The sequence below is a fragment of the Pseudorca crassidens genome, chromosome 18, assembly GCF_039906515.1.
Source record: "Pseudorca crassidens isolate mPseCra1 chromosome 18, mPseCra1.hap1, whole genome shotgun sequence".
NCBI classification, from domain to species: domain Eukaryota; kingdom Metazoa; phylum Chordata; class Mammalia; order Artiodactyla; family Delphinidae; genus Pseudorca; species Pseudorca crassidens.
Genome location: NC_090313.1, coordinates 67,803,224 through 67,829,699, shown reverse-complemented (window position 1 = coordinate 67,829,699; position 26,476 = coordinate 67,803,224). Strand labels below are relative to the sequence as shown.

The 26,476-nt window shown below is 41.4% G+C and overlaps 1 protein-coding gene across 6 annotated transcripts in view; it reads right to left on the bottom strand.

Annotated features, from left to right (window-relative positions):
• Positions 1-3,141: 3,141 nt before the first annotated feature.
• Positions 3,142-26,476, bottom strand: part of SMAD9 (SMAD family member 9) — a 63,887-nt gene continuing 40,552 nt past the window's right edge. For all 6 annotated transcript variants that reach the window (XM_067713335.1, XM_067713336.1, XM_067713330.1 and 3 more), the window contains 4 exons: positions 22,906-23,163; positions 19,058-19,279; positions 9,586-9,842; positions 3,142-6,659 (listed from right to left, as the gene is read on the bottom strand). In XM_067713335.1, the coding sequence (XP_067569436.1) occupies positions 6,516-6,659; positions 9,586-9,842; positions 19,058-19,279; positions 22,906-23,163 (881 nt within the window). In that variant the 3' untranslated portion in view covers positions 3,142-6,515. The remainder of the gene's footprint in view (positions 6,660-9,585; positions 9,843-19,057; positions 19,280-22,905; positions 23,164-26,476) is intronic.

Below are 26,476 nucleotides of genomic sequence, written 5' to 3'. Positions count from 1 at the left end.
TACCATATGCTAACACATATATATGGAATCTAAAAGAAAATGGTTCTGAAGAACCTAGGGGCAGGACAGGAATAAAGACACAGACGTAGACAATGGACTTGAGGACACGGGGAGGGGGAAGGGTAAGCTGGGACGAAGTGAGAGAGTGGCATGGACATATATACACTACCGGATGTAAAATAGCTAGCTAGTGGGAAGCAGCCGCATAGCACAGGGAGATCAGCTCGGTGCTTTGTGTCCACCTAGAGGGGTGGGATAGGGAGGGTGGGAGGGAAACGCAAGAGGGAAGGGATATGGGAATATATGTATACATATAGCTGATTCACTTTGTTATACAGCAGAAACTAACACACCATTGTAAAGCAATCATACTCCAATAAAGATGTTTAAAAAAAAAAAAAATTGTAGGTGCTTCCAAACAGGCATGCCTGTGCTTTGTGATGAGAAGCTACTCCCACCTGAGGCTTCTGGATGAAGCAAAGAAAAAGTTTCATCAACATTCCACACGTTTATGACTAGTTATCTAGCATACCACCCCTAAGCAGAGTGGCTTCCCATAATCACCTCCCTGCCCAACCCACAATGTTAAGGGTTGGCTGAGATTAGCTGAGGGGTTCTCGTGGTCGGGCTTGGGGGGTGTCTCCCGAGGCTGCATTCAGATGGGAGTATGGCTGTGGTTGGTACGTTCAAGACAACTTCTCATCCTCCAGAGCAGGGCTCAGCAAACTGGGACACCCCGCCCCAGGCCAGATCCAACCCACAGCTCATTTCTGTACTGCTGCAGGCTAATAATAGTTTTTACAGTCTTAAATGGTTGAAAACAAATCAAAAGAAAATCATCTCATGATGTGAAAATTATATGAAATTCAAATTTCAATGTCTATAAGGTTTCATTGGAACACAGCCATGCCCATCCACTTACATACTGTTTAGGGTGGCTTTTGCACTGCACTGGCAGAGTTGAGTAGTTATAACAGTCACAAAGGCCACATGGCCTGCAAAGCTGAAAATATTTACTGTCTGCCCCTTGATAGAAAAAGTCTTACCGCTACTCCTGAGCCTCTCTCCACAGGCATCTTCATTAAACATCAGTGGGTTATTTTTAGAATGTTTAGTGTTCTTCTTTCTAAATGATGAGGTTAGAGAAAATTTAGCCTGTCACTTGCAAACATTATCTCCAAATAACATACTGCAGGTGTGAGTAATTTCTGGCTTAAAAAAAACAAACCTGAATATACTTTTCATTATATTTACTCCATTTAACATCATCTTTCAGATTACTGGAGTAAATCTGAGGCCATACATAACATTTTTATCAGATGCATGCAAATAATGGAATCATCAGTGATCATACAGAGATAAACTTTCAGAACTGTTACCTTTTTTATGCTCCTTGTTAACTTGTTACATCAGAATTCCTATGCATCTTGTCTTTGCTCAAATTCACATTTTGAAAATAAGTGCTTAGAATAAAAACAATTTTAACAGTTTAACTGTCAAAGCTATCTTCCCTTGCTACTGCTGTGCAGCTGAATATTTGCAAACTAAATCATAAGCATGCTTCTCCCATCCCCACCAGCTGCAGCATGGTCACTGGACATGTAATTGAAGGCTTGCAATTATTTTTATTTTGAAGAGATTAAATAATTGCTGATTTTAAAAAAGGAGAATGAGACAAATACCATTTCTGCCTTTATAATGTGAACCCCAAATGCCTTTCTAAACAAACAACAGCTGGAAAATGCTGGACAGGAATAGATACAATCCTTGCCCTTAAAAAGCTCCCAGCTTCATAGAGATGGATGGACAAGAAAACAGTATGGTGCAGGAATTGATAACTGACCATCGATGAGCACAAATTATGATGGGAGCACAGAGATCAGGCACCTAGGCTGGTTTAGAAATGTCTGGGAGACTTGCTAAGGGAACTGATGGGAAGGAAGGCAAGGTGGGTCAGCCCAGAAGCTTTCCTGGGTACCCATCCAGGGCCCGACAGAGGTGTCATTGCTTGGTCCCCTGCAGCCTGTCACAACTGAGAGCACACTGACCTTTATTGGTTTACTTGTTCATTTCCTCCACAGATGATAAGCTTCTTTAAGGCAGAAACTGTGTCGTCATTGCCATCTATGGTGCCTGCCTGGTAGTAGCTGATGCACAAGAATCGTCTAATAAACGAATATATGGAAGTTCCTAGGATAATGAAAATATTCCTTCTCTTAGATGGGCTGACGTTTAAAGACAATATTTTATGTCTATACAGTGATATATTTAAAAATCTGTACTAGTTAGTGGTTGAAGTGCCAATACCAAATTCTGGTTGCAAGAACAGGGTCAGGAACCATGGGAGATGCAAAGACAAGCAAGACACAAACACTGCTTTCCATAAACTTACAGCTTCATAATCCTCACCTGTATCGAACCAGAATAGCTTGTCTTTCATCCGTTTACATTTTGGAACTCCACAAAATATTTCTTTTGACTAAAGGGCTCCATTTCTTTAAAAAAAATTAAAAAAGGAAAACTTTGATCAAGTTAAGGCAGCTAAGTTTTCTCAAAATATTTACATATTTAACCCCCTCCATTTATAGACTGGAAGGAAATTTAAATGGAGGGAATAGAACATTTACATTTTTAGATATGTTCATATTCCTCCTGGATTTCATCTTAGTTTTTACTCAGTTGCCTTCTTTAGCACCTTTCTAATAGGTAATATATAGCAATGTACAGATGTATGCAGTAATAAAATTGTTCATTCTCTCCTATATACTGTAATATCACTTAATATTTGCTAATATCCAGAAAAAAAGCTTCTATGCATATCCTTTCTAAAATTACTGCAAAGTATCTTCAAAGTTCTATATTCTTTTCTATTTTATATATGAATATATGTTTTTCTATTTTATATATAAATGTGTGTATGTTAATCCCAACCTCCTAATTTATCCCTCCCTGCAAGGTTCTATATTCAATGCCAGTTATTCTGAGGTGTTTAATTCAAAACTGTTACCTGATTTCTCTATAGGATGTTGGATTTCAAAAACATCCTATTTTCAAAATAGGACGGTTTAAGATCATCTTAAGGACTCATATGCAAGAAATCCTTCTATGACGTCTGCAGGGAAAAATGAGCCAAAAGACACATAGGTACAGTATTCTTTATTATAAACAATCAGGTAACAGTGTAAGTGTGCATTTGAAGGATAACTGAAGCCTAGCTACAATAATCAAAAACATTACTTAAATAGAAATAGTTTCTTTTTTGTTGGTTTGTTTTACATTAATTTGAATTTAACATATGCCAGGATCACCTAATCTTGTCATATAGTTCAGCTGTTAAATCCTTAATAGGAAAAGACGAAATTTGGAATGCATGTTATATTTTGCTTTATTTGTTGACTATATATACCAAATATTCAGGACATACTCAAAGTTAAGCAGGTGCTTAAAGTCTAGCAAGTGGTACTTATAAAATGCTTTTGTTGCTGTGATGGGGGTATTCAGTTCCTAAGAAGACAATGAAAAGGAAATTCTAAATGCTAGGTTGTTGTACAACTTTTCCAGATTTATACTGAGTGTAAAAAAAGAAAAGAATAACAAAACATAAATGTATTGAGAAGTGACATCTTAATAGTTCCAAAGCACTGGCAGGTATTAAAATATCATCTAACTAAAACAAACTTTTCACATCTCAAATTTTTAACAAAAAAACACAAAAAAACAGGCTTGAACAACACCATAAATGTTCTGGGTCTTGTGAGCAGGCCAGATGTTTTTATTCTCTATTGCACAGTCCTTGTCTATGGCAACCTTAAACATGTTTGGCTGATGCAATTAATGGCTTAGCATGTCCACTTTGCTCATTACCCTATAAAAGAATGCTATGACATTTTTTGGATTGTCTGTCTCAAGGAATGAATGCTAAATGAGCACATTTAGAAGTTTGAAATCAAATACTGCATTACTATTTTTAACAATTCTTGCCAGCAAAAATGTTAAAAGGCTGATTTAAAATGTGACTTACAGTGACTGAAGGATTAACTTCTCATCAATTCTAAATCCTCTGAATTTCACAGTATCTTAATAAAGGCTTTTGGTGAGATAGGACTGGTAATGACACATATGTACCACTTTAATCATTTATTTTTTGAAGAAATAATTTGGATTCACTGGAATATTTTGGCCTGGTTTCCCAAAGCTGCATGAAAATTGAATGTATTTTTTCATGTCATTTATAAGCAACTAGTACTGATTAATCCTGTAAAGGTATAAGATTACCAGAGGAGGAGTTTGACCACTGATGGAGAGATTCAGAAAGCTGTGTTTGCTCTCTGGAGCCCAAACCACGTGTACCTAATGCTCTTTCATGCAACAGTACTTGTATGAGGATGACTTCACCATATTAATGCCTTTTCCAAGAAAAGGGGAGATGGGGAAATTTTTGGAAAATAGGGAAGCAAAAGGCGAAAAACTCAATTTTGAGACACAGAAGAAAAGTATCATTTATCCAAGGAAGTCTTCAACCATTACTTGATTGCTCAGAAGGGAAATCAGCTTCAAAATAGAGATAATTAAGAAAATTATACTTTTTTTCAAGCATAAGAAAGATTGCATGGTTTGTTTTAAAAGTTCTTGAAACATGAAGATGATTCTACAAACAGATTTACTCTTAAGACTCTCAGCTCCAGAGGGCTGGGACGGGTCTCTTGTTTACATTCGATTCCACAGTACCTAACATTGTGCCAGGCACATACATAGTTGATGAACCAATATACTATGGAGTTTGCTAAACACTAAATGGACCACCTAGCTTTAATGTAAAATGTAATATTTTCTATTGTATATAGAGAAGCTTCTATTACGTAACACTAGTCATTACAAGAGGTGACAGCAGTAGCTCACACATACATCTTTTTCACATGATCATTCCTACCTTGAATACAATTTAATGAGAAACAACTACTATGCACTAATGCTAGAAAGAGTTGAGACAGAATGTATAAATGAAGAAACCTCCTGGATCACTGAAGTACCGTCTGTTACAAGCATAATTACCTTCTTAAATTACACATTTTATAAAGGGTGTGAAATATTTTTCCAAGCAATGCAGTGTTTAGTGGGTGGGAATTTTATATATATATGAAAGTACCTAGGAATTTGGGAAATTTTCCTCTCTTTATCATCCAAGGGTAAATAAGAACAGGTTTTGATGTTGTGGATACATTTTTTTAAATATCCTGTTATTCAGGACCACTGTTCCTCAGAAATGATAGGGATTGTGAAATTATTATCTTACTTGGGAAGGTATTTCCAGGTATGAAGCTTTAGTTTTAGAAGAGGCTACCACATATGACCAGCAGATCATTTAATCAATAGAGACACTAAGTTAAATAACTCAAATTTGATCCCAGCAGTGTGTCTAGATTTTCTCAAAGGCTTCACCACTGTTTGGGTCATCTGTGAATAGTTAATATTTGCCAACATGTGAGGAAAATGTGGCAAAAGGCATGCCCTCACCTGGAGACTTTGAACATGGGAATGTGAGAAGGTACAAGTAAACAGGGTGCTTTTGTCCAATGCTCTTAGTTTACTGCTTCCGCACACAGGACTGACTGACATACATGGCCGTAGAGCTCACTGTGCAGACTCAGAAATCTGCAGAGCTGCCTGACACGAATCAACAGGAAAACAGGAACCCGAGATTTCCTATGTGGAAAGCAGGCATCTCCGTGGGGGATTCTCAGACTAAGTTCTGGTCTTATTTTGCAATTGGGGGATATAGCTCATTTCATGCTATTTTCATATGTATCTTCCCATATTAGACTCATTCTTTTTTTTTTTTTACAGTGGTAGATAATGAGGCAACATGACTCTCAGCTTCACAGTTTCTTTCTTTTCCCATCACAGTTTAATTTGTTTAAAATGTACCGTTCATATCAGCACAATAGTCCAGCTATAGGCATTTCAACTTCAGAAATAAAGTTTATGTGACTTATCTTACATAACTGATTTTAAAAGCTTGATTTTTTTTTTTTTTTTTTGGCCAGTAGCACTAACAGTGAGGTTATTTCAATTTTATGGGTTTGGTAGCTTTGTTTTGTCCTAAAGTGTTATTTGCTCTAGTGCTGCTAGTACCTGATTTTTGCTACGTAAACAGTTTTAATATTTTTCCAGATTGGCCACACAACATGCCTTACATGACATGGTGGACTAAAGCTGCCTTTATTCTACCAACACCCTTCAAATACTGTTCCTGCAGTTGCCTCTCATTTGTTCTCTCCCACAAAAGAAGCTGCTGCTTATTAGAGCGTAGGCACAAAAAACCTGCTTTTCTAATTACACTGTACTGGCATCAGGTTAACTAGACAAAACAAATGGTGATACAAAATGTGAATGGTATATATTATATGTATTTACACATGTACTTAGAAACTTCAGTTAGTTGCAAATCTGAAATGATATAAGCCACTGCCTGCAATAGCATCTCTCCTATAGAAATGTGGATGAAGACAAGACTGTTAAGACACTGAAGAAATCGGGTTGTGTGGAGAGCCCATTTGAGTCAGAACTTTGTCCAACCACTGCAGTGGTCCATGAAGGTGAATCTCAATCCAGCAGGGCGTGCTTGTGACATCCTGGCGATGATACTCGGCTCCCCAACCCTGAAAAGCAAAAACGGAGCGGAGTGATTGTGCCAGACTTTACAGGCAGCCTTCACAGGCCCCAGCAGGCCCGGTGGACACAGCCCACCCAACCCGGGGCAGCTCCTGGGACCTGAGAACGTGAACTCTACGTTCCTGCAAGTACAGGACGACTTTTGCATCAACCAGATACCCTGAGTCCCCATCCATGGTTTCCTCCTGGGTTCACAACTAAATTCATGGACCTAGAAAGGGCCTGGGTTCTAGCCATGCCGGAGACCCTGGCAAATCACTTCCTCTTCCACAGGGAAAGGAGCTTGAACTCATGTTCACCCCCTAATGCTGAAGACCCATGTTTTGTACAAGATGGTTGCTCACTACAGACCAATGACTGGATCTGAACGTTGTAAAGCGAGGGCTGAGGGTGCTCTTGGTTATTCAGGATTGATGAACAAAGCTAGTTTCTCCTCTCCCCTGCTGGCTCACTTCTGGCAATTTGCCATTTGTGACCATCCATAGGAGAGACAGTAAAAATAGAGATAATAAGTTTAGTCAACATCCATCACCTCACATGGCTGCAATTTTTTCTTGTGATGAGAACTTGTACATTTCTTTTACATCGATCACCTGTAGTTATATTTGCTAGGGATTTATGTTTTTAAAAGTCCCTGCAATATAATAACAGTTTATTTTCTGTGAATTGTGTAGTTTTATGAATTTAAAGGCTGCATATCTGAGAAATACATCTTGCTGATCTTAGGAAAATAAGATTTCTGTGCAAGCTTATGTTGTTACAGTGAAATAATTACGTCTGAGATATTGGCATTTCATCCTAATTTGAAAAACACAGGCCTAGACAAAAGTAACCGCAAGTCAAATGGTTGTTCGTTAATGGCAATTTAACGCCCTCTGCTGGCTCTGAAGCATCAGAACGTTTGAAATGATTTTCAGGTATTTAATTGCCTGACCGTGTGAAAATACTTTTAAAGCTTAACAGTAAATTTGAATAAAACTGCTTTGTCACCATGAAAGAAATGGATTCAAGAAGTCAGTTTTTCAATTGGAAACTCTATTCTTATTTTTAAAATAATTACTAAAATTATATATACAATAAAGACACAATGGACTTCCCTAGTGGTGCAGTGGTTAAGAATCCTCCTGCCAATGCAGGGGACACCATGGGTTCGAGCCCTGGTCTGAAAAGATCCCACATGCTGCAGAGCAACTAAGCCCATGCACCACAACTACTGAGCCTGCGCTCTAGAGCTCGCAAGCCCCAACTACTGAGCCCGCGTGCCACAACTACTGAAACCCGTGCGCCTAGAGCCCGTGCTCTGCAACAAGAGAAGGCACCGCAATGAGAAGCCCGCGCACCACAACGAAGAGTAGCCCTGCTCGCCGCAACTAGAGAAAGCCTGCGTGCAGCAACAAAGACCCAACACAGCCAAAAATAAATAAATAAATAAAATTTTAAAAAGAAGTATAGAAAAACAGGACACATTTTTCAAGATAATTTTAAAGGATTAATAAATAAATTTTACTTTGAAAAAACCTGCAACAAGCCATACTGATTCCTTGGATGAATATATGACAATGGGAAAACATATACTCAGTTTGATAAACAAGCTCAGATTTGGAAATATTAGATTTGCAAGTGCTTTGCGAGGGATGAAATAGCAGACAATGAAAGTGAGGTCTTTAGCTTCAACGTGCAAATCCAGTTTTTTTCCTTCCCGCTAAGTAACTTTTCCTCCGTTCTCCAACCTTCACATCAATTTTAGTAAGATCTAATTTGATAAATTCAACAAATATTCATAAACAGAATATCTACTGCTGTCTCAGAATTAATCACAAGCCCCATAATGTTTCTATTCCAATTTGTTTATACCTTTATAAACAGCACTTAATTCATACTATCTTGTATTAGAGTCAGTTCTGTCTGTTTTGTAGCTTATTTATGAATATGACTGCTCCATTTGCCTGTATGCTTTGTAAGAGTGAGGAGAGTGTCTTATTTGATTCAGGTAAATTCAACAACATTAACTGAGTGACCATAGGTGGTCAGCAGTGACCATAGGTGGTCAGCAGTTTGAGGGATGGAAGAATCTCTGTAGCATTAAGTTCTATACATTATCAATTATCATTGTCACTTTATCTTATGTGTTAAAAAAAATCAGATAACTATCTTAACTTGGTTTTCCTCCAAACGTAATATGCTTAAGAATTTTCTTAAAATTGCTAAACAAGAGATTTCATACTCATGGAGGAGCTCTTCCAAAAAACAACTGACATATGTACACTACCAAATGTAAAACAGATAGCTAGTGGGAAGCAGCCGCATAGCACAGGGAGATCAGCTCAGTGCTGTGTGACCACCTAGAGGGGTGGGATAGGGAGGGTGGGAGGGAGACTCAAGAGGGAGGGGATATGGGGATATATGTATACGTATAGCTGATTCACTTTGTTGTACAGCAGAAACTAACACACCGTTGTAAGGCAATTATACTCCAATAAAGATGTTTAAAAAAAAAAAAAGATAGCATAGCTACCTTGTTTGATCAGTTGTTAGTTAGGGGAGCAGGGATTTGATTTGAAATCTGTTTGCTTACAGAGCTCATGCTTTTCCCAGTTAAGCTGCTGATCAGGAAAGTTGTACATTGTTTGGTAAAATTTGGACTCTGTAGTTTCCCTACTCTTGCCATTACCTGTAGGTAGAATTTTGACTTCTAGGATATTGTTCGTTTTACTTTTACTGTAAAATTTATAATAAAAATTTAAATTAAATTTGTATTTACTTTAAAAAAAAAAAAACAATTAAAGAGAGTGCCCCCCTCCACCCCCCGGCAAACTGCTGTCTACTTACCCTGGCTGTCTAACTGCCACATCAACCAAAGAGTACTTTTGCTTTTATTTTTCATCTTACAATTGGGAAGCAAGCACTCCTTACCTTGACAAAACTCATCCGGATGGTGCACATCTTAGTCAACTCATAAACGACTTCAAATCCGTGATGGACAGACTGGGCAAGCAGCTGAGCGAACAGCTGGTTATTGAAGATCTTGAGGCTGCAGCCGCTGGGGATCTTGCAGACGGTGGCCGGGTGAAAGCCATGCTGATAGTTGCAGTTCCGGCTCTGCACAAAGATGCTGCTGTCACTCACGCACTCGGCGTAAACCTCTCCCCCAACGTAGTACAGATGCACGCCTACGAGGCAAAAACAGTCTTCCAACACCAGCACCGACTTTCACTTGGATTTATCACCCTTCCCTTCTCATCCACCTCTGTAACCTCAAGAGATGTGACTATCAACTGTGAGGTTAATTTTAATATCACCAATCATTGATTAGTACCACACATGCCCCAAAGGCTGACTTGCTTTAATTATCATCTATATTTTTTTCATGAGTCCATTTAAAAGTGGACTGCAACCCAGGTTTACGATCAGCACCAAGAGCACAGAAGTAGGCTCTCGTGTCCTACTCCCATCACTTGCTCAATCTCACGCTTGTTCCTTCTAAAAGGAAGATCTCATAATATTAGATGCGAAATAAATACATAATGCAGAACACATCAAAAAAAAAAAAAGAACTGGACACAGTGCCATGGTAATACTTAGGTGCATACACTAAACCTACTTCAGAGGGAACAATAAATGAAGTTTAAATTTTATTTCACCAACAATTATAAATCCATTTCTCTTAATAAATACCTCAAAGACACCCATTTTATTTTAAAGCTTACCACCTACAGTCATAGGTCACAGAAACAATGCCTCTTTTTACCTACAAACAGTGAACTTTGTGCCACGTTATCAGATAAAATATAAAAACACGATCAAAATGTAGTTTATGCTACTTTATCTCACATTCTTAGAGCTGAAAGGCAAAGCATCCTGAGAAGGCTGCTGCTCAAAGTACATTTCAGTTGTTGCTTTCCCTCCAAACGTCTGGGTTTAAGATTCCACGTCAATTTATAACAAGGGGCTGGGGTTAGATGAGATGAAGATGTTCTAGTCTAGTGAGTATTAAAGACTAGAACAATTGTTCCCCAACCTTTTAGCAGGAACAAAATGGTCCAGCACGAAGTGTCAACAGGATTGTAGATACAATCACTGTGCAGTGGCAAGGGGTTTGTAGAAATGATCCTGAATGTACTTACAGAGATAGATTTTGGATCTTTTAAAAATAAAAAAACATTTAAAAGTAATAGAATTGACCTGCAGGGGTTCTCAGACCCTGGTGTGCGTAACTCGGCATTTAGGAAACATTCCGGACACAGCCGCAGCAATGGAGGCACTTCTGCATTATACTTCCCGCCAGCTTTATGGCTTCCTTTTCCCATCTCCTTTCCGTTGATACAGTTTTAGGGAAGAGTGGTTTTCAGTATTATGTATCCCAACCATAGACTCCAACACAGTCTGAAGAAATGGACCCAGGGTCACAATGATGAAGCACAGCTCTTGATATTCAGGCCAAGGCTCCCCTCTCAGCACCTAGATCAGAGCAGCTCCCCTCCTCTGCTCAGCCTTTCTCTCCCTTTTCTTCCTCATCTCCATCATTCCTTCCCCTGAACGGCCCGGGGTCTGACACCTCGTGGCCCTGGCCGTGAGGAGAAGGCAGAAGGACTGTCCTAATTAGCTGGGACATAGTTACTTGGCTGCAGCGACATGTTGGAGGTGAGGCAGGGGCAAATCCAAGCAGACTTCCTTTAAAAACTCCCAGGGGGAAGGCCTGCCTCTGGGGTAGCTGTGAGTTTTTTCAAAGTGAGAGCGAGCAGGTGGTAAGAGAGCCAGAACATGAGGCTGCTAAGTGTTTAGTATGTCTTTGAATTGAATGACCTTCAAATATATAATCCTCCCAGAACCTAATAAGGAGAACAGATTTTTGTCATCTGACTCTGGTGTTTAGTTAGGGGAGGATTTTCAGTCCTGTTAAAGTCTTATCCGCAGCCACAGACATGCTGGCAGAGCATGGAAAGCAGAGAAGAGACCGAACAAGGAGGCAGTAGTTTAGCATCCTGAGCGAGAAGAGGGGGCAGAGCCGACGGGATGCACCTGCAGAAGCCCAGGCCGGCCTCAGTACCGGGACCGGGGGGAGTTCAACCCCACTGCGAAGGAGGCTGGATTTGGGCTAGAGACAGCAGCATCGAAGGAGTCAAGTAAGCAAGGGATTTTATTTGCATCCATTTGACAAGCCAGAAGAGTGGCTTCAAACCACATGTGTGAGATGCTAGATCGCCATAGAGAACAGTGAGCAGTAAGGGTAAACGCCCAAAGAAGGCGCTACCTGAGACGAGAGAGAAGCCAGGCGATGGGGTCCTCGGGCAAGTTGCACCCACACCTCGGACGACCTCTCTTCCGGGGCTGCATCTTTCTTCCTCTGAGTTTTCCATCTGTGTGTGCCTGCACCCACCCTGTAGGAGATTAGGGAGTCTGGAGTCCTGGGTGGTGGTTAATTAGGACTCTGTGGGCTTGATTTGGATCTGCTGAGTCAGGCTGCAGGTCGGTCCCTTCTGGCATCTTCTGCAGCCTTGAATGACAGAGATGATGGAGGGGAGGTGGGGAGGACAGCGGCTCCGTTAGGCTTGTGAGTGGGTTCCAATGCTGTGGAACCCACTAACAGTCAGAGGGGGATGTCCCAAAGTGGAAGGAATATGCATGGATCCCCTCCGGAGTGGGAGTGGGGGTGGGGAAAGGATATCCCTGCAGAAAGTAGATCTCATCACCCCACAGCCCAGCTCAGAGAACCCTGATGCCTCTCCACTCTGCTTGGAAAACACCCTGAACTTATGAGCACAAACTCAACACCTTCCCTGGACTTTGTAATTGATATCCCCCTTGGCTTTGCTGCCCTCTCTTCTGCACAACTATTTTATTTTTTTCCCATTAAAAATGCACTATTTATTGAAATACAAGTGAATTATGCAACTAGTCGCTGTGAAGAAGTGTAATCATACTGACTTAGAAACTCTATGAAATGCAGGGTGACATTCTTTTGAGTCCAGGCCATCTAAGGTAAGATCAAGATTTCAGAGAAACCCAAAGGCAAAGGGCCTCACCAGTCTTTACTCCCCATCAAAGATGCACAACTATTTTAAAATCTGGCTGACTGTCAGGACCCTCTGGAGCTTGAAGACAGTGCATATTTCTGAGGGTGATTAATGATGATACTTTCAGAAATTCCTTATGTAGTTAGACATATACTTAAATATATGGGAGAAAGGATACGAGGTCTGAGATTTGCTTCAAAATACTCTTGTAAAAATACTGTGATGGGACAGGGGAAAAGAATGGTACAGAATGTGACTCATTATTGAAGCTGGAGATGGTCATATGAAAATTTGTTACATGACTCTACTTTTGTGTAAGCTTGAAATTTTCCAAAATAAATTTTTTTTTAATGTATGATCGAAAAATAATATAAAAGTAAAGATTTCCAGATCTACACCGGGGCTTTGGTCCAGAGGATGGACGTGGGCCCGCCCAGGACAGTGCCTGCAGCTGTGCACTGCACAAACCCAGGGTGTGCCTCAGTCTTCCGAGATTTGTACAGTTATTAGAAGACTCCTCCAGCAGATGGCAGTAACTTCTCTTGAGAAATGGGTTCCTTCCAATTCACACAAAGACACTTCTGGGCTGGTAGCAAAATCAGTTCCCTAAAGCTATACTTGAAGACTTTAAGTCTCTCTGGACAATATGATGAACAAGCAGCTTTGGTCCCAACTGACCTACACTGAATGCCCACTGTGCACTCACACACTCGGTGACTCTGCCAGGGTGGGTGAACCGTGATGCTTTCTCTCTCACCACTACTTCAGTGACCCCAGCATGCCTGGACATGCCCGGTCCCACCCCAACTTCACAGGAGCAACAAAACCCACTAGAGGAAATTTATAAAGTACAGAGATGCAAAGAATAAAGATCAGCCACAAATCCACAGCCCAGAAATATTCAAAGCTAATATTTGTCACATACCTTTCAGTCTTTTATGTGCACATTTTAAACAAAATTAGGATCATCCTCTACAGGATCTTTTATAACCTTTTTTCACATATTAAAATAGTGTGGGGCTTCCCTGGTGGCGCATGGTTGAGAGTCCGCCTGCCGATGCAGGGAACACGGGTTCGTGCCCCGGTCCGGGAAGATCCCACATGCTGCGGAGCGGCTGGGCCTGTAAGCCATGGCCGCTGAGCCTGCGCGTCCGGAGCCTGTGCTCCGCAACGGGAGAGGCCACAGCGGTGAGAGGCCCGCATACGGCAAAAAAAAAAATAAAAAATAAAAAAATAGTGTGAACATTTTCTCATGAAGTATTCTGCAATGCCCTGTGTAATAACTGCAACAGTATGACATTCTGTGTTAAAATTTTTTAGGATTTGCTTTTTCAGGGATGAGAAACCTTATACACATTCAAAGGCAGAATGGAAAGGACATTTTGAGACTGGGAAACTAAATCCATTGGGAAAGAAGCAATCCAAAAATCACCCTGAGCACTTCCCTAGTGGCGCAGTGGTTAAGAATCCGCCTGCCAATGCAGGGGACACGGGTTCGAGCCCTGGTCTGGGAAGATCCCACATGCTGCGGAGCAACTAAGCCCGTGTGCCACAACTACTGAGCCTGCGCTCTAGAGCCCGCAAGCTACAACTACTGAAGCCTGCGCGCTTAGAGCCCATGCTTGGCAAGAAAGAGAAGCCACCACAATGAGAAGCCTGCGCACCACAATGAAGAGTAGCCCTCGCTCGCTGCAATTAGAGAAAGCCCGCACACAGCAAGGAAGACCCAACGCAGCCAAAAATAAATAAATTTATTAAAAAATAAAATCACCCTGAGGTGCAGACCCTCCTTCTAAGGAACTGACAAACCAAACCCTTGCCTCAGGATAATTCCTTTCATCAAACATGGAAGCATTACTAGGATTCTACAGAACAAGCTGAGATGTGCAAGAAAATAAAGATTCATTAAAAGGTGAAAAACTAATTCCAAAAGCAATTCAGTGATTTGGAATCTATGATAATTATGTTTGGGGAAGGTCTTGGTTTGCCTCAGTAAGTTCAATCCCTGGGACTAATGCCTCAGGAATTATAATCACCCACTTCTTCTCCCATGAGAGGAAGAACAGCCAGCAGCCAGGACACACGCATGTCTGCAGCTGCAAAGGAGAAACCTGCCTGTCCTGCTCCAAGTGTCCTTTCACACCAAGAACCCGGCACAGGCTCATTACCAAGGTCAACAGCTCTGACTTCAGTTACAGCACAAATCGTAGGTGCTCAGAAATGACAGTGCTATTGATTAGGATTATGTTAAGTTGTGCATTTCTGAGAAATATAATCCAACCTCAATGACCTTGAGAGCAGCACACGTATGTCCATGCAGTCCATTCAAAACTGCGGTTTTCCTCATTATTTGGAAATCGGGGCCATCCTAAAAGCCACTCTAAGAAAGGCACGTTTTATACTCCAGTGATCCAAATTGGCTATTCCATCACTCCCAAAACATCAGGAAATAACCTTTGCTTTATTTTGCGCAGTCACAGATAGGTATGATATGTCAGCAGTTCTTCATCTTTTTTTCTGTAAAGATCCTTATAATCCTCCGATGGAGCTCTGTGTAACTCAGTGAGGTACTCCTTTTCTAGAATATTCTTGTGGGGAAAACACAAAATCTTCTCTGATTTATATTTTTAAAGTAAATCATTGTAAAATTTCATCACTTTAGTACTATGAGGGCCTTATTTCAAGATCTCAGAGGTGATTCTGACATATCATGCCTGCAGCATATGATAAGTATTTTCATTCCATATCGAAAGATTCAACTCCTCAAGTGCTGAACTAAGAGGGGTGCCGAGATGAAAAAGCAGCAGGGTCCCTCCCCTCCAGCAGAAGGGAGCGACGGGACCTTACAGACAGAGCCATGGGTGCAAACCCACATCACTCGTGGGACCATGGGTACGCTGCTGAATTCTCTGAGCTTCCATTGCCTCATCCATAAAACGGGACTAAGAAATCCTAACTTGTAGGGTGGCAATAAAAATAATATGAGTAAGAGTCTGACAGGGTGCCTCACACACATTAGGGAAAATCAGTGGGGGCAGCTATCAGTCATTTGAAAGGGTTCAAGTGGTCTGCCTGGTCTTCAAGGAAGAATATGGACAGACTTCATGTAGAATGCACCCTTCCAGGTTCTTTGAAGCCCTGCCTCTGACACTGAAGAAGCAGCCCGGGCTATTCTAGTGCTAACTAGCCTACAGCTATTTAAAGCACTTGGCTAGAGGGTCAAAGTAATAGATTTGTTACTGTTGTAAGGACACAACTAAAGGCTTGGTACCAAGCCTGCTGCCTCACAGTGCATTGCATTAGATGGAAAGCAGGATGAAAGAGCATGGGTGAGTCAGCATAAACCATCACCGCCACAGAAAACAACTCAAAGTACATGCACTGCTGACCGGTGGTGGCATGAACTTCCTTTAGAGGACCAGCCATCTTCCCTAACTTAAGTGGCAAGGAACACAAACCGGAAGTGACCTCAAAGCAACTGATAACTACTGAGGGGAGAAATGGCCCATAATTAACCATAATAAAAAGATTTTTTTTTTTGTAGATACCTTCCACCCTTGCCTGCCCCCCCCTCCCCCCAGCCTACAGTCTCATCTCGATATAACAGCCAGGGGATCCTTCTGAAGTGAAAACTCAGATCTATAAACTCCAACTTAACTCCATCTTCCTATGTCACACAGGCAAAGTTAAAGCACTCTCCATGGCTTCTAGGCCCTGAGACCTGGTCCTGTCCCCTCTTCTATGACTTCCTCACTCCCTTGCTCACTGTTCCATTCACTGTGGCATCCCTGCTATTCCTCACTATGCCAGGCAGGCTTCAGGGCCTTTGTACCTGCTGTTTCCCTTTGCTTGGAAAGCTTTCCCCGCTGCTACCGACACTGTCGATTCCCTCTTGAGCTCTCGGCTCAAATGTCACCTCCTTAGGAAGCCTGCCCTGGCTACCCTCCCCATTCCCTTCTCCTCCTTTGTTTTTCTCTGGACAATTATCATTTGACGTGTGTGTGTGCGCACACGTGTATTATTTCTTGTTTTTCTTTCCTTAGTTGTAGGTAATCCGCGAAGCCAGGGATTTTTGTTTTGTCTTGTTTGTTTCCCACTGCTACATCCCTAGTGGCAGAACCGTCTGGCTAAGATTAAATGCTCAATAAATATTTGCGAGATGAATGCATAGCTGTGAAGTCTGACTGTCTCTAGCAACTAGCTCCACAGAACACGTTAACTCATTCACTAACCTCAAGGTGCATTTGGCTGCAAACTTACTCAGGCTGGTGCTCCAGGAAGCCACGCAGCTCAGAACCAGATAATCCACGGGGGCCCCTGAGAGAGAGCCCCCTGACCTCATAGAAACCAATAGCTCTTGCTTTGAAATATTCCATGCCATGCTTTATGGCATGGCTTGTAGCCCCTTAAAAAAATTATTTTTTCACATTAGGACAATTCCAAAGCAGCTTTCTGAGAAAATTGTGCCTTTGCCTTGGGGACCATGTTGAGGGTGGAGTGCCCTTCCATCCAGGTGAGCATTTTCTAGGCTTGCTGGTTTTTCTAACAGGTCACCAGTCCTGGCTCTTGCTCCTATGTGTTTTTTTTGACCCTGTGGATTATCTCTCAGTTACTAACATGACACCAACCCTCCACATCTGTCCATCCACATCAGCAGCACCTTGAACAAACTACTTGCAGAAAGTTTCCCAGAAGGTGTTTAACAGTCCTTGCATATTTTAATTATATTTTTAGATCAAGTGGCATAAGTAGAAGTCTAATATGCAGACCAATCTGTAAAGCCCTTTAGCAAACAGCTCTACAACATTTCGTTTTAACGTTCTACCTTTAGATGTCACCTAAAGATTCTTATAAAAATCATTTAAAAGTAAAACCATACCTGAGATATTTAAGATTTCAGTCAAAATATTACTTCCTTTGAGGAATGACTGTGTTTCCTCCTTTGGGATAAAAGTTACATTACAGATTAAGTTTCCTTTTTCTGACCTCCAGAGGAAAAGTTTAATCACAATCACAATGGTTACAATTACAATGGTAACTCTCGGAGATGACGTACCTGTATTCTTCTCTCCCACGCACCCCCAGCTCCTGATTTTCTATTTTTCATTTGTCATTTCACTGTAAAGGTTTCTTGTAAGCCACCTCAAAGCTACTATGGAAAGATACAGGATAAAATAAACAGAAAGTAACTTTTGCCATTAAGAGTCAACATCAGAGAAGGAACTCAGCCTGTCTCTAGTCAACGGTCTGTAGGTTTACAACAGGAGACATTTAGGAGGTACGTTAGGAAGAATACAGGAAGCATCATAAGTGAAATAATGAATCTCCCCTGGAAATTTGAAATAAAAGGCTCGTGGCTACTTCCCAAGGTGGTATAAGTGCTAGATGGGGAGAGAAAAGATCAAATGACTCTGAAGGTTCTTTACACCTGTGATTCCAGAGTAGAATAGTGGACAACCAGGCACCATTCAGACACTGCCAACTATTCGAATAGAAAAGAAAAGAACTTAAAATCCTCAACGAGGCCTCATGCTCAACTGGGATCGATCATGCCAATGAAACAGGCTCCAAAAGCATCACAGCCAGACCCCAGTGAGGCCTGTGCTTATTCGGCTGTTGTAACAAAGCCTGGACACAAGAGAACCCCAATCACCTACCAAAGGCTTCCTGACATTAATAACTCAACGATTTTTTAAACTGCCTGGCTTCTCAGTCTCTAAAGGTAACTTCACCTGATATAAATAATCATCCAGCCAGAACTCCTCTTCTTCAGAAGTTATCCTATTTAGCATTTCAGGCAATTCAAAAATAATTCATAATACTTCTCTTCAATAATATCATCCTGGGACTTCCCTGGTGGTCCAGTGGTAAAGAATCTGCCTTCCAATGCAGGGGATGCAGGTTCGATCCCTGGTCGGGGAACTAAGATCCCACATGCCGTGGGGCAACTAAGCCTGCGTGCCACAACTACAGAGCCCACGTGCCCTGGAGCCTGCATGCCACAATTAGAGAGAAAAAACCCGCATGCCACGGCTAGAGAGAAGCCAGCACGCCGCAACTAAGACCCGACGCAGCCAAATAAATAAATGAATAAAAATAATAATTTCATCCTGTTTTCATATTTATCATCTTGTTCGTCTTCCTAATACCCACCCTACGCCACCCCCCAGAAGATGCTGTGCCGACCTCAGAGGTACAGACACTAAGGTTACAAGACCTCCCACGCTTTTCCCAACAATATCCCCAGAATGGTCTCCCAGATCCCAGCCCTGGGATCATCCCACTAGGTCATGCAGCCAATCCATGGCTTGTTTCTATTTCCACGTTTTAGCTCAGAAGAATATAGGAAGGAACTACATATTTGCTTTTACCCTTTCCTATGTGTCTTCTGGTATTTTCTATCGTTGAGTTTCTGTTTACATTAGAAAGAAGTCCGAGACAGAATCTGTTCCTGTTATTTGAAGGGTCTGTGAATCCATCAATAAGCACACTTCGGGAGGAAGCTTGGAACGTCTCCCCAACACGGTTGTTCAGTTCATAGTAGGCGACTGAGCACCAGTGCTGCGGCTCCTCGTAGCAAACCGGCCGAAAATCTGAAAGAAAACGGACCAGACAGGACATCACTACCGCCACGCTCGTGCCTCCCAGCTCACAACTCCACCAGGAAACTGCGGTTACCGCTGTTCACCAGAAAGTCAGCTGCAAGACCCAGGAGGCTGCTGTGTGATCTTTACAAACCTGCCTCTTCCACGGAAGCTGTTGGCAGGTAGCTCATGTGGTCCACGTACCTGTGCACAGGGGCCACCGTCCTTGTGATTCTCCCATGGATGGAGGCTTTGTAAACATGTTTACTAGAATTGAGGGGCCAGGCAACAGCGATATGAGTGAATCCATGTAAACTTCATCCCCCCGAAAGGAAACACAGCTAAAAGGAAGCTGCCAGGTCACCTCATCTTTACAGACGACAGCATCTTGCTGTTGCAGTGCCAAACTGAATCCCCGTGGCGAAGAGTACCCTTTTCTAACGACCTAAAGCTGAAAAAAATTTGTTCGAATATGTAAAAATCAAACCAAAAACACTGCATAGGATTTTATTTAAGAAAGAAAAAACAATGTCCACATAGACTCACATTCTCCTTTGTGTACATATGGGATAATTATGGCATAAAAATATTTTAAAGGGAGAGGTCTATTTCATTAGGAAATCCATGAATGTTATGTTTTCACCCCAAATTTTTCAAAGTTAAGTTGCCACTAACCCAAATTTGGCGGGTTTTTTTCTTCGCCCCTCACACTCTTTCTCTGCCTTTCTATTGATTATAGTATCTTTCTTTTCTTTGAATATTCTAGTAATTCTTGTGTCTAGAGTGTGTTCCTATATGCACTAAAATATGAACTCACAAAACAGATAAATTAGGGGGTTATTATTTGATTTCCAAATGGACCTTCACTTATGAAAGAATTCCCTCTGAGATACTTTAGATAGTAAAGCGCTTTGACCCTCCCTGCTCGACGTGGTTCCTGGAACTGCAGCCACTGCATCACCTGGGAGCTTGTTAGGAATGCAGATTCTTGGAAAGCACCCCAGATCTAGGGAATCAAAATCTGCATACAAGATCGCCACGTGGTCTGTATGAACATTAAAGTGGAGCAATATTTATCTAGCCTATTATAGGACACAAATAAAATTATGTAAAAGCTATATACATATTTTGAAGAGCACTCCTCTAAGCCAAATGAAAGACATTACTATAAACTTATTATAGTAAAGAAACACAAACGGGACAAAATTACTAACTTCTTAAATACCTAATTCCATACTAAAACATCCAGAACTACAGACTCGTAAATGTTCGGTTAAAATTTAAAATTTACTTGTTCTACTAACCAGGATAACACACAAAACATTCACTCTATGGGACTGAGGAATGCCAAAGTCAAAATGCGAAACCATGCTATCTGCCCCTGACAACACTTATGAAACAGCAGGCTGGCACGTTTTGTTTTCTTTTGCTTTTCTCTTTGTTTCCCAGAAGGGAGGTGGTAATAGGAAGTACTCTTGGAGAACAGCTACATTTGGCTCTTCATCTGCCAAGTGACCTCCATTAGGCACTGACAGTACCAAGTGACTCTCAGCTGTGGCATCTATAGGTCAGGCATTCTGGGTCCCTGGGGCTTTGGCGGCATTATAAGGTGGGGGTGGTGTGTCAACTAAAAGAAAGCAGTAAAACAAAGGAACATCAAACTGATAGACTGCACAAGGACAGCTTGAGTCAACCCTTTCTGCCGCTAAACTCCTGGCTTTGGTGGACAGTGTCACTGCTACAGAGAGACCAGTAATGTAAGGGGGCCATTCTACAGTGACACTGGGACAGTCCTCCAGGAGAAACTGGTTGTCCTGAGGCCCTCACTAGAGGGTTGATTCGCTGTCCCTCTGACTTATGAGTTATTATTGGGTTCAAATGACTTCATGATGGGACCTTCAAATCTAGGAGCTATTCTCCTAGCTTTTCTCTATAGTCTGTTACCTGGCTTTCAAAACAGAGAATGCTAAACCTTCTTTGAAGTGAATTTAATTTTCAGTTCCTCTGGTGCCATGGATTGTACAATGGCCAAAGGGAAACTCTGACTCAACCAGTTCAAAATATGGCCCCCAAAACACAGAATGGCTGAAACCTGATTATAAGCTTGTGCCCAAGGCATGCTAAGAAGGGCTCTTCTCCCCAGATATCAGTTTTATGATCAGATGATCATAATTAGGCAAATGGTATGCATTCAGTTGATAACATGTTATCAGAAATTAATTCAAAACAATAAAAACTCCTGAGGAAGAGAGAAAACTCTTTATCAAGGACCTCAGAACAAATGATTCCTTCTGTTCACATTCCTCATGTCGGTTCAGGATGGTCTTGTTATGTTAGCAGTGGAGTTCAATGGCATTAACTCCACTGCCTTTGTTGAACTGAATTGTCCATCCAAGTAGTTCTCACACTTAAGTGGGCATAAAAATCATCAGTGGAACCTGTTAAAATGCAGATTCCTGGGCCCACCGCCCGAAATTGTGAGTCAATAGATCAGTGGCTGGATGCAGCCATGCAGGTTTTAACAGGCATTGCTGATGATTCTAATGCACGTGGTCCATGGACCACACCGCAGTGCCAATGATGAGGCATTTCCCTAAGAGAAAATGAACTATGACCCTGGTGCAAAAGTTATAAAGGGGACCCTTTTGTAAGTCCTTAAGTCAATCTATCTACAAAATTAAGGGGCTGAACGTAGAGTTCATATGACCCATCAGTTCCATTCCTAGGTATGTACCCAAAGGAAGTAAAAGCAGGGACTCGAACAAATACTTGAACATCAATGTTCATAGCAACATTACTCACAAGAGCCAAAGGTAGAAACAACCCAAATATCCATCACCCAATGAATGGATATTTTTAAAATGTGGTATATCCATACAGTGGACTATTGTTCAGTTACAAAAATGGAGTAACTGATACTGCTACAATGTGGATGGACTGTGAAAAACACCGTGCTAAGTGAAATAAGTCAGACACAAAAACCCCCACAAATATTGTACGGTTCCATTTATATAAGGTACCTAGAATAGGCAAATCCACAGAGGCAGAAAGTAGATAAAAGCTTACCAGGGGCTAGAGGAAGACATAATGGGGACCTACTGCTTAACAGGCACAGGGTTTCTGTTTGGGGTGATGAAAAAATTTTGGAAATAGATCGTGGTGATGGTTGCACAACAGTGTGAATGTACTTAATGCCACTGGATTGTACAGGGATAAATTGGAAGATTGGGATTGACATATACACACTACTATATATAAAATAGGTAACTAATAGGGACCTCCTGTATAGCACAGGGAATGCTACTCCATACTCTGTAATGGCCTATATGGGAAAAGAATCTAAAAAAAGAGTGGATATATGTACATGTATAACTGATTCACTTTGCTGTACAACTGAAACTAACACAACACTGTAAATCAATTATACCCCAATAAAGTTTTTTTTAAAAAAGAAAGAAATTGATAACTGCTCCAAAATGGGTAGAGTCCTGATCTGGTTAGAGGGTGGGCAGGGTCCAACGGCCCGCAGGAAACTGCTGTGTGAACTGCAAGTGGCAGCGCTGGTTTTTACGATGGCCCCGCCTACACAACCGTGTAGGGTACTCGTATACCGGGAGACCGCGGCTTTCACTGACCTGAGTGCTGGAAGGGGCTCTCCGGCTCGGAAGGGCTTCCCGGGGAGTGAGGGTAGCCGGCTGTGCACGGGGACTGCGGGAACGGGGGCCCGGGCGACGGAGGGAAGGCCGGGCACGGAGGCTGCTGGAAGGAGTCGGGGTAGGTGGCGTTGTGCGGCATGAGCGGCTCGCTGTGCAGGGACGCGCTGCGGAACTTGGCCAGGAGGCTCAGCTGCGGGTTATACTCGCTGTGTCTGGGCACGAGCACGGGAGGCAGAACTGGGGGGAGGAAGGAACCGGTATGTTAGAACCTCGGCTCACCCGCCCAAAGGAGAGTGGAGGCGGGCTGCTTTTCGTCTATCCATTCTTGGGTGATAAACTCCTGTTTTTCCTTTGGGAACCACCTGTCCACCATTCTGTGTGCTCATCGTGACATTGTCCACGAAGGTCCCATCTCCTCCTCAAAAGACAGCTTGGGAATCAAGCTGAAGCAATGGTTTCTCTCCTCGCAGCCAATTAACGAAAAGTTTAGCAGAGAATCGTTCTGATGTCAGCGCTCTAAAAATTGCCTACTCATTCCCATCGCAGAAATGACCAGAGCTGCCCTATTACCTGGCCTTCTGGAGACCTGACTGTTCACTGCTTCCTTTGATTCTGCCAATAAAGCGGTTTTTTGTTTGTTTGTTTGTTTAGTGCAAAATCGGTTTCTATTGCTCACAATGAAACCCCAAGTCATGCCCAGAATATTTTTACTTCAGAAACCACAGTGAATTACTTAGATGACCAGCCTAAATTTTTAGGCTCCGTACGGCTGCTTAAGTAAAAACATTCTACTTGCCTTTAGCAGAAAGGCTTAAAGGTAACTAAAAGTTATAAAGTAAAAGATAAACAGTGAGTAGTAACAAAAGTGAATAAGTAGAAGATAAGCAGTAACAGAGAACCTATAGATAAAGTCTGTTCATTTTAGTATGTTTCCTTCTGGGTTCCATACTTTAAAAAGAACAATTCGCTCCTGATTCTATACAAAAACAGGAACAGATGCAATTCTCAAGGGCAAGCATTGTCCAGGCATTCCTAGCTCCCACTGACTTCTAAAGTGTCCCAAGGCTTGCCAGAAAGAAGCTATTCCATGAAGTATTGTTGAGGGGTGACCTGGCACCAACATAAGTTCCAGAAAGAGAAGCAGGGAAAACAGAGGGACGAAGTGATCAAAGAAATAATAGGCAAAAACGTCTCGGAGCTAAAGAAGGATCTATGTCATCAGATTGAAAAGAGCCACAGAGTATACAGCCTAATTAATGAAAAAAGATCCAGACCTAGTCATACCATCTTGAATTTCAAACACCTAAGGACAAACTGAATATTCTAAAAGCTCCCAGAAGATCACCTCAAAGTCACCTACAAGGACATGAGAAACTGATTTATTACTTCCCATCACCGATGCTGGACAGTAGAAGGCAATGGATCAATGCTCTTCTAAGGGGGAATAATTCTTACCCCAAATCCCACAATGGAAACTAATAGAATAGCCAAAAGAATAATATAATTAATATTATATTAACTTATATAATAATATAATAGAAACCAAAATATAGGTTGAGAAGAGGAAGAAAGGAAAAAGGTAATATAAATTAGCTAAATCTTCATCTTTTATGTTAGAGTCAATGAAATTAGCTAAAAGTGATAAATTTGGAAACATGTATATTATCTAGCGTTATCTTCATACTTTTTTAGTAATAATGGAGAGAACTAGCAAAAGAACCAAGCCAGAATGATTAAAAGAGCTTGCTTCTGGAAATGGCTCAGGTAGCACTTGTTTCAAATCACACTATGGATTTGTTATCACATGCAAGTATCAATAAAAACTTTCATAGAAAGTAAATGTTTTGGAGTAAACAGACAACAATTATAATACAATAACATCCATCACAAAGTCCACCATTTACCCACTATCATACACTTATCTCTTCTTAACAAGCAATAATTTTCAGTTCTACAGGTAGAATATAAACTCCAACAGGTAGATGAAAAGTTTTAAGTGAAACCACTACAGATATGAGGGTGGCAGAGAAACAATGATTTCTTCCTCCTTCAAAAGCCAGTATTTGTATATGCCTTATGACATGACAGAACAAATACTCAACATCACCGTGCAAAAATAACCTGGATGATAAGCCATTCAATTTCCTTTTATGTAATCCATGAATATACAGGCATACAAAAATGCCTTGCCTCATGAATACTCTGAAAGTGAGGGGCTGACATAGTAAATGACATGTGACTTCTTTTCCAGTGATGCTTCTTGATCACAGTGTTAACAAAGATCAAATAAACACTCATTTTTCTTTTTTGGATGAAGAATTCAGATACTCGCTGTGACTTCAGTTCTAATGTAAGATATCTACGGTGTATTCTTAACATTGATAAACAAACTCCCTCATATCTGAATGCAGAGACTTTCACTCCACCGTGGCCTGCAGGTCTGAGGCACCAAAAGAAAAGAAAGGATGCATTTTTCTTTATTGAGGCAAATATCTTGATAATGTATTTCTATCATCTGGGTAAAACCAAAGGCAGTGAAGATTTGTAAGGAAAACTGATGGTATCATCCTGGTTGTAATTCAGCCTGACAAGCTCAGTTTACCTTAGGTTCGCACTGATCGTATTTGTAAATACTTTCACTCAAAACACAGCTGTCTTAGCCCCTTAGGGCTGCTATAGCAGGTATACCATAGACTGGGAAGCTTATAAACAACAGAAATTTATTTCTCACAGTTCCAGAGGCTGGGCAGTCCAAGATAGGGGTACAGCCTGGTCAGGTTCTGGGGAGACCCCTCTTCTGGGTTGCAGGCTGGCTTCTTCTCACTGTGTCCTCACACGGTAGGAAGGGAATGGGATCTCTCTGGGGCCTCTTTTATAAGGACACTAATCCCACTCATGGGGGTCTAGCCTCATGACCTAGTCATCTAAAGGCCCCGCCTCTTAATAATATCACCTTGGGCATGAGGTTCTCAACATATGAATTTGGGGGGGACACAGACATTCAATCTATAGTAATAGCTATTTCTAATTACTCAATTCTATTTCTGCATCACAACTGCTGCTTGCAAATATGACCTAGTGAGCTTACAGACACTGGTCTCAATATGATGCCACCTTTTAAATACCACACTATCTAAGCATTACCCTGGGGGCAGATAATGGAAGGAGTTACTGCGTATAAGGAAATGCAGAGCAAAGCTGAGAAAAGCTTTTGTATCTTTTTCAAAAGTCACGTGGTTCTGATAGAGTGTGGGCATTTTACAGGGAGGAGAAATTATACTCCTGAAATAACCTCTAGTTGCATGAAGAAAAATCATTATGAGCCATGGAAACATTTTTGCACAGCTTCTACCAGACGCAAGGCACACAAAGTGAGGTCTGAGGACTGGTGAGACTTTACCAGCTGCTGGGTACCAGTCCGTGGAAATACAAGTACTGAAACTGAGAGTCTGTGTTTAGAAACTTTAATAGCCACTTGACAGAGTAATTTTATATCTGTTGAAATGAATAGTAAAAAATATTGAGCTTGTATTTTGTAAGTCTTTCAAAA